Below are 9,429 nucleotides of genomic sequence, written 5' to 3'. Positions count from 1 at the left end.
TGCTCTTGCAATTTGAGGCCACTATTTAGTAAAATAAGTGTTACTTGAATACAAGCACTGCCATACCCTGACAGGTGATAACTAAAATGCCAAGTGACTAACTGGCAGATAGTGTGGGTACACTAGACTAAGGAATGATTCAATAACCCACATGGGAGAGAGAGCAGGAGGGTATGAGACTTCATGACACTACTCAGAATTGGGTGCAATTTAAAATGTAGGAATTGTTTATTTCTGGATCCATTTAATAACTTTAAAGTGCAGTTGACCATGGGTAATGGAAATTGCGTAAAGTGGAAATGCAGATAAGGGGGGACTACTGTATAAGCTTAAATTTTGCTCACACCATGTTCAACTGGGAAAGATGCAGAAGAGAACTTTGCTGCATATATTCATTCAGGCACGCTGACTTATCTTGTACCATGCTGCATTCAAGCACGGCACCAAGTTTGTCCTAGAAATGATATCCATTTTGTTGTGACAGGGCCCTGGTAGTTTGTTAGGGGAGTCTCTTATTTTTCAGACTGGGATGGACATCCACATCTTAGTAGCCAGTCACAAAGACCGACGTGGATGAAAAGGATATTGGGAAATTTGGACTGTGTGCCCGGAATAAAATGAAACTGGTACTGGTGAAGAGATTACCAGCCTGTGTGATGTGTGGGAGCTATCTAATAGGGTATGACTTCATTCAGGCCTATCCATAGTACTCTGAAAAGAGAAGAGAAGCCTGTGTGAATTCTTCGATATACTCGGAAGGTTGCCTTTTGGACACAATTCTTCTTGCATTCATCTTCATCTCGTTTCTTTCCTATGTGAATTCTGATTCACTGTGAGGGTTTACTTCTGGGACTGTCTTCTTATATTGACTACCCTCAATTGTTTTTTGTGTATCTCTGATATCAAATGGGGTATTCTTTTTGTCAAAAGGATTTTCTAGTTATTACATCAATAGGCATTCCCCTCTCCCTGAATTTTCTGGTATATGCTTAGGGTTGACTTCTTATATATATAATTTCCCATATTCACTGCATTCATAAGATTTCTACCCACTGTGAGTCCTTTGATGTATTCTGAGGTTTGATTTCTGGCCAAAAGTTTTCCCACATTTATTACACTGAAAGGGTTTCTCCCCTGTGTGAATTCTCTGATGATCACTAAGGATTGCTTTCCGGACAAATTTTTTCCCACATTCATTACATTTAAATGGTTTCTCCCCAGTGTGAATTCTTTGATGCACTCTGAGGGTTGATGTCCGGGCAAAAGTTTTCCCACATTCATTACATTTGAATGGTTTCTCTCCCGTGTGAGTTTTCTGATGTTGAACGAGATGATCTTTTCGCCAGAAGGATTTTTCACATTCATTACACTGGTAAGTTTTCTCCCCAGTGTGAGTTCTCTGATGTATTCTGAGGTTTGACTTCTGGCCAAATGTTTTTCCACATTCATTGCATTGAAAGGATTTCTCCCCTGTGTGGATTCTGTGATGATCTCTGAGGGTGGACTTCTGAACAAAAGTTTTCCCACATTCACTACATTCATAGGGTTTTTCTCCTGTGTGAATTCTTTGATGTCCCCTGAGGGTTGACTTCTGGACAAATGTTTTTCCACATTCATTACATTTATAGGGTTTTTCTGCTGTGTGAATTCTCTGATGAGTACTGAGGTGTGACTTCTGGGAGAAAGTTTTTCCACATTCACTACATTCAAATGGTTTCTCTCCTGTGTGAGTTCTCTGATGTTGAATGAGATGTCCTTTCTGACAGAAGGATTTCCCACATTCATTACATTTATAGGGTTTTATCTTCGAGTGACTTCTCTGGCGAACTCTGTTAATCGATGTCTGGTAGGATTTCTTATTTTCATGACATTCAGAGGATTTAACCCAAGTCTGTGTTCTGTCACTATTTACCAATGGGTTCTCTTCTGTGACAGTTGTTTGAGGATCAGTGAGGTATGCCTTTCTGTTGAAATTATTTCCACTTGAATTTAATTCATAATGTTTTATACCCATGTTAAATTTATTATATTCATCCACAGGTGACTTCTCAAAGGATTTCCCACACTGATGAAGATGTGGGTGTTTCTTCCCTGTGCCAGTTTTCCTGTGGTCAAAGAGAGTTTTCTTATCACAATTTTTCCTAAATTCATCATCTTTAGAGGATGTTTCTCCTGTGTGAGGACTCTTAGGTTTAACACAGTTAGCCTTATCATTAAAGGCTTTTCCAATTTTATTACATTCAAAAGCTTGCTCCAAAGTGTGAAACTTTGCATGCTTGGGAAGATTTTCATTATAATTGAGAGCTTTCGTGTTTTTATTATGTTCATAAAATTTCTCTCCAGTCTGAATTTTCTCAAAGTTAATTTTGAAAGGTGAATTCACACATACATTACAGCAACCTATTTTCTTTGTTGAATAGTTTCTATTATTAATGATACATTCAGAAATACTTTGCAAATTCACACCCCATGAGTCACATTTGCAGGACATTTTTGTTGAAGCAACAGCAGCTACATGCAGAGTAAATGGTTTCCCCAAAACTTTCTCTTCCTCTGTACTCGATGTTTTATTATTGATACATATTGCTTGCTGCAAGTGTTTGTCTTTGATTTTCTTGTTCTGCTTGATCAGGTCATCACCTCTGTAATCTTCTAAAACAGAAATATTGACAATATCTTATGACTCTTACATCTTTTGTGGGTAGGGCTTATCAACATACAGCCTATGTTGCACTTAATGATTTATCAAGATTAAATAATTCAGATGTATGTGTGTGTAAATACATGTATCTCAGACCACCCTCCTTTAAAAAATATTGCTATAGTGCAAATGGGAGAGGAAACTGGTAATGAATACATATTTTGTATGTGATTAGTAAGATTTTCCTAACTGGGTGGAGAGAGGAAAGAAAATAAAATAAAACTTAAGCTTTTTATAGGGGTAGTTATTTTAGGGAGCAGGAAAAACAGAGAATGGGATAAATACAACAAAAACTCCAAATGTAAGTAGTATAACAAGGAAAATAGTTGAAAGTAAATTACAGTTGAAAGTAAGTTATAATCTAGATCTTGACATTATCTAGATTATAATGGTTAGAATAGTCTACTGTCTACATTCTTACAATTTGATATCCCTCAATTCAACATCAAATTAAATTTATAACAGCACCAACTCCTTTATGATTAAATGAAAAAGTTTACAGCTCTAACCCATCTTATGGTTGTGATTCATAGCAAGTATAAAATTGTTGAAATTAAAATGCATTCTTGCAACTAACTTAGATGCACTACTCCATTCTGGCTGTCATAGCATTGATGTATTCCATCAGAACTAAGCGCTAAGTGAACCTGATATCCCATCCTAAGTTTTCACATTTCAATCTGACATGAGGGTACAATTTTAAATAGGGTACCATAGAAAGTTTTACTGTGAAAATGACATTTAAGAGACGTCTGGGCCGGGCGCGGTGGCTCAAGCCTGTAATCCCAGCACTTTGGGAGGCCGAGACGGGTGGATCACGAGGTCAGGAGATCGAGACCATCCTGGCTAATACGGTGAAACCCCGTCTCTACTAAAAATACAAAAAACTAGCCGGGCGAGGTGGCGGGCGCCTGTAGTCCCAGCTACTCGGGAGGCTGAGGCAGGAGAATGGCGTAAACCCGGGAGGCGGAGCTTGCAGTGAGCTGAGATCCGGCCACTCACTCCAGCCTGGGCGACAGAGCCAGACTCCATCTCAAAAAAAAAACAAAAAAACCCCAAAAAACAAAAAACAAACAAACAAAAAGAGACGTCTGGATTATTTATGCATTCTAAATGCCTATCCTTGACAGGTCATATTGCAAATATCATCTGCCACTTCTCGCTTACCTCTTAAGATTTTATTAAGCATGAAACAATATATATCTGCATAAAACTTTCATGTACGACTTAATAGTATTAAGTGAACACTCATGGAATCAGAAACCATGTTATGAAACACAAATGGCTCTGCAAAAATCCCTGTGTACCTCTGCTTGGTTATAACTTCTCTATGTTTAGAATTCACCACTCTCCTAATATTTATGTAATCATTTCTTTGATTTTCTTCAGTTTTATCACCAATATATGAATTCCTAAAAATGTAGTTGAATTTTGCCTGCTTCTGACCTTTACATAAATATAACTATATATGCATTTTTTTGTTTTCTTTTGGTTAATATCATGTTTGTAATCAGTGTACAAGATTTTATGTGGCTGTATAATTTTTCCTTAAAGAATACAACTGTTTCTCCATTCTACTGTTGATGAGCACAATTTTTGCCAAACATAAACAATACTGCCATTAATATTCTTTTATGTATTCCAGAGAACATAATCGTATCTTTTTGTTGGTCATACGGTTAGAAAAGGAATTACTTGGCTACAACATGCAAAAGTATACCCTGATTAGAAAACATCCTGGTGGGATGCAAAGGCATAAGAATGATACAACGGACTCTGGAGACTTGGGGTGGGGGAAGGGTGGGGAGGGGGAGAGGAAAAAAGACTACAAATTGGGTTCAGTGTATACTGCTTGGGTGATGGGTGCATCAAAATCTCACAAATCGCCACTAAAGAACTTACTCATGTAACCAACACCTGTTCCCCAAACACCTATGGAAATTTTTAAAAAAGAGGCTGGACGTGGTGGCTCATGCCTGTATTCCCAGCACTCTGGGAGGCTGACGCGGGCGGATCACGAGGCCAGGAGATCAAGACCATCCTGGCTAACACGGTGAAACCCCGTCTCTATTAAAAATACAAAAAATTAGCCGGGCACGGTGGCAGGCGCCTATAGTGCCAGCTACTTGGGAGGCTGAGGCAGGAGAATGGCATAAACCTGGGTGGTGGAGCTTGCAGTGAGCTGAGATAGTGCCACCGCACTCCAGCCTGGGCAACAGAGCAAGATTCCGTCTCGGAAAAAAAAAAAAAGAAAAAGAAGAAGAAAACATCCTCCTGATATCACAGTGGTTTTACCAGTTTATATTTTCAGTCAGTGGAGGGTGTCTAACATTCTATATACTCACCAAGACTTGGCATTGCCGTATGTGTAAACTCGTTTTGTATCAACTGTTATTTCACCTCATATCTCATTTCATATATTATTTTGTGCTCCATGAAAACTAACGAGATTGAACACATTTTCTAAGATTTACTGGCCATATTAAAAGTTCTTGTTCAATGTTTTTGGCCATTTTTCAATTGGGTTGCCCATCTTTTCCCACAATGACTTGCAGAATTTCTTTACATTTTCAGGAAGCATATCCTTTCTAAGTTATTTGCACTACATACATATTATGGTAGTTGGTGGCTTGTCTTTTCACCATTGAATAATATATTTTATCAACAAATTTCTTACTTTTAATAGAATCAACTTTATTTTTATTTTTATTTATTTATTTTTTTGAGACAGAGTCTCACTCTGTCGCCCAGGCTGGAGTGCAGTGGCCGGATCTCAGCTCACTGCAAGCTCCGCCTCCCGGGTTCACGCCATTCTCCTGCCTCAGCCTCCCGAGTAGCTGGGACTACAGGCGCCCGCCACCTCGCCCGGCTAGGTTTTTGTATTTTTTTTTAGTAGAGACGGGGTTTCACCGTGTTAGCCAGGATGGTCTTGATCTTGTGACCTCGTGATCCGCCCGTCTCGGCCTCCCAAAGTGCTGGGATTACAGGCTTGAGCCACCGCACCCGGCCTAGAATCAACTTTATTAATCATTTTCTTTTAACTGCTGCTTTTTGTGCCTTTAGACTTTCTAAGAAAAGTCTTGTGATATTCAGGTATTCACCCCTAAAGTGACCTGGAGTCTAACCACTCCTACAGAATTATGTCTACTACTGCTCAGTAACTCACTTGGGTGACTCTGGTTTGAGAATTCCTCCTCTGAGAACCAAGGCTCTTCTCCTTGCTCCAACTTGAAGATCACCTCTGGTTTGAAATGGCAGTACCCTGTAAATAAGGAACAACAGAGGACTTAGACCAGATATATGAGATTTTAGTCTCCAAAAGTGGAAGAAAATACAGCTTTGGAAGCAGTATCCTGAAAGTGCTCCTTTGCATTTATCACTGGGAGTTGACAACATATTCTTTCTGGTCCTCGACAGGGCATAGTTACTTTGGAATCCTGAATGAAAAGCCTAAATAACATTAAACTCTAAGTATATTGTTCACATGTATTGGCACTTAAAAAAGAAGTACCTTCGATAAGGAGTTACAAGGGTAACTTATGTTTACATGCTCACCCACTGAGACGAGGTGGCTGTAGTTCTCCAGCATCACATCTCTGTACAGATTCTTCTGAACAGGGGCCATTTGCTGCCACTCCTCCTGGGTGAATTCTATAGTCACGTCCTTGAATGACACTGACGCCTGTAACAGTACATTTCTATTCAATCTGAAGGGTTCAGAATTAGATGACGTAGAAAATACCCATGAAAACAATTCTTATCATGTTTAACTCTAAAAAGCTTGAACGAATATAAAGGATGCCTATTTTGAATCTAATTTTATCTTATACTTTGAAGGTATTACACTGGTAAAAGTTTTTATAGGAGAGGTGCAGTGGCTCATGCCTGAAATCCCAGCACTTTGGGAGGCCAAGGTGGGAGGACTGCTTGAGCCCAGGAGTTCAAGACCAGACTGGGCAACACAACAAGGCCCTGTCTCTACAAAAAACTTAAAAAATTAGCCAGGTATGGTGGTATGTACCTGTAGTCCCAGCTACTTGGGAGGCTGAGGCAGGAGGATTGCTTGAACCCAGGAGGCTGAGGCTGCAGTGAGCCATGATCACACCACTGTATACCAGCCTTGGTGACAGAGCAAGACCTTGTCTCAAAGAAAATGTTTATAAATGATCTGTATATATTTATGAGTTATATACATACACTATAAATAGATACATTAGTAAAGCTTTTAATTCTTATTTTTGTAGCCAAAAAATGTAAATAAACTTCCTACTATTTTTATTCCATCCGAACAGACTACCCTGGGCACACATCAGGGCAGGAGTCAGCAAATTATGGCCTTTGGGCCAAATCTGGCTTGCCAGTTTTTTGTGCATGTGTGGTAGAGACAGGGTCTTGATATGTTGCCTAGGCTAATCTTGAACTCCTGGCCTCAAGTGATCCTCCCACCTTGGCCTCCAAAAGCTCTGGGATTATAAGTGTGAGTCACTGTACCTGGCCACTTGCCACTTTTTAAAGTCAGTTGGCACACAGGCACACCCAATCATGTTGCATTGTTTATGGCTGTTTTTGTGCTGAAATAGCACTGAGAAATTCCATCAGAGACCTTATGATTGTCAAAACTGAAAATATTTATTACTTGCCTTTATAGAAAAAAAATTACCAACCTCTGGACTAAATAATCGTATTATAGGAAAGATAAAGAAAGTATAATACAACAACAAAGGAAACATATTTTATATATATAGGAATTATGTAGATTGGAAGTAAAAGGATGGAAAAAGATATACCATATAATCAAAACCGAAAGATAGTTGACATGACTGCATTATTATCATACACAGATTTTAAGGTAAGAAAGAGGTATAAAAAATGAGTAACGGGCCAGGTGTGGTGACTCATGCCTGTAATCCTAGCACTTTGGGAGGCCGAAGCAGGTGGATCATGAGGTCACGAGTTCGAGACCAGCCTGACCAACATGGTGAAACCCTATCTCTATTAAAAATACAAAAGTTAGCCGGGCGTGGTGGTGAGTGCCTGTAATCCCAGCTAGTCAGGAGGCTGAGGCAGAAGAATCGTTTGGACCTGGGAGGTGGAGGTTGCAGAGGGCTGAGATTGCTCCACTGCACTCTAGCCTGGGTGACAGAGTGAGATTCTTGTCTCAAAACAACAACAACAACAATAACAAAACTGAGTAACAATTTGTAATGATAAAACAGTCCTTTCAATAGAAGATACAACAAATCGAAATTGCTATGCACCTGGCAAACATAGCTTCCAAATAGCATTTCTCATTATTCGCATATTTGTAAATTCACATACTAAAATTATTTGCAACCTCAAAATCAACGCTTGCAGTTATTTTGCAGTCATTTGTGGACATGTACAGGAAGGTAAAAAATTTGAATTGCCTGACATACATGTTCCCAGATGAGGCTGAACAAGGTGATCTTCTGCTTTCTTGTTTCAGCTCTGATAATGTAAATAAGTGTCCATTTCTCAGTCTATTTAGTGCCATATTTACTGCATTTTTGTGCTTTTTCTTGACGACGACTTTTTTTTTTTTTTTTTTTGAGATGGAGTCTCACTCTGTTGCCAGGCTGGAGTGTGGTGATGCGATCTTGGCTCACTGCAACCTCCGCCTGCCAGGTTCAAGAAATTCTCCTGCCTCAGCCTCCTGAGTAGCTGGGACTACAGGCACGTGCCACCCTGCCCAGGTAATTTTTTAAATTTTTAGTAGAGATGGGGTTTCACCATGTTGGCCAGGATGGTCTTGATCTCCTGACCTTGTGATCCACCCGCCTCAGCCTCCCAAAGTGCTGGGATTACAGATGTGAGCCACCGCGCCCGGCCAATGATTTCACTTTTTAAATGGCCCATATGTATAGCAGTTACGTGCTGTCTAGTGTGCCTATGTGCAAGAAGCCTGTGATATGTCTCATGGAGAAAACATCTATGTTAGATACGATTCATTCAGGCATTAGGTATGGTGTTGGCCATTAGTTTGATCTTTATAAATCAACAATATTAAATAAGGTGTCTTTATGCAGAAAGACACACAAAAAGATTATGTCCTGACTGGTTGACAAAAATGTGACCAGAGGCTTAACCCTGTATTTATCCTCTGAGCAATGGTTCAGTATTTATTAGTTCAGTGTTTGTAGTGACTTTTTGGAACATTACTACTGAGAATAATGAGAACTGACCGTATATAAACAAAAGATGACAGAAATGAAATACCAATCTACAATTTTAATTAGTGATTTTAATGTAACTCTCCCAGTAACTTATAGAAAAGCAGATTAAGAAAAACCAACAGGGATATAGAACAGAAGTCAGTGAACTTCAGCACAAAGGTCAAATCCAGCTCAGCTCACCACTACTGTTTTTTTTTTTTTTTTTTTTGGTAAATGAAAAATACCACCACTACCAATTTTTTTTTTGTAAATAAAGTTTTCTTGGAACACAGCCACATTCATTTGTTTATGCATTATTGATGGCTGCTTAACACTACAGCTGCAGAGTCTGGCAGATGCAACAGAGACTGTATCTCTCACAAAGCCTACTATCTGACATTTACAGAAAAAGTTTTCTGACCACTGATACAGAAGATTGAAAAGACATAATTAACCAACGTGAATGACATATACAGGATAACCTCTGCATAAAATAATTCTCTGGTGTCCTTTGCACATCAAAAAAAAAAAAAAAAAAAAAAAAAAAAAAAAAAA

The 9,429-nt window shown here is 39.1% G+C and overlaps 1 protein-coding gene across 2 annotated transcripts in view; it reads right to left on the bottom strand.

The window, feature by feature from the left end:
• Nucleotides 1–209: 209 nt before the first annotated feature.
• ZNF510 (zinc finger protein 510) overlaps nt 210–9,429 on the bottom strand; it is a 20,641-nt gene continuing 11,421 nt past the window's right edge. For both annotated transcript variants that reach the window (XM_025360815.1, XM_025360816.1), the window contains 3 exons: nt 6,257–6,383; nt 5,868–5,963; nt 210–2,652 (listed from right to left, as the gene is read on the bottom strand). In XM_025360815.1, coding sequence (XP_025216600.1) covers nt 1,046–2,652; nt 5,868–5,963; nt 6,257–6,383 — 1,830 coding nt within the window. In that variant the 3' untranslated portion in view covers nt 210–1,045. The remainder of the gene's footprint in view (nt 2,653–5,867; nt 5,964–6,256; nt 6,384–9,429) is intronic.

The sequence above is a fragment of the Theropithecus gelada genome, chromosome 15 (genome assembly GCF_003255815.1).
Source record: "Theropithecus gelada isolate Dixy chromosome 15, Tgel_1.0, whole genome shotgun sequence".
NCBI lineage: Eukaryota > Metazoa > Chordata > Mammalia > Primates > Cercopithecidae > Theropithecus > Theropithecus gelada.
Note: the sequence above shows the minus strand (reverse complement) of the source record. Positions and strands in the feature narration are given on the sequence as shown.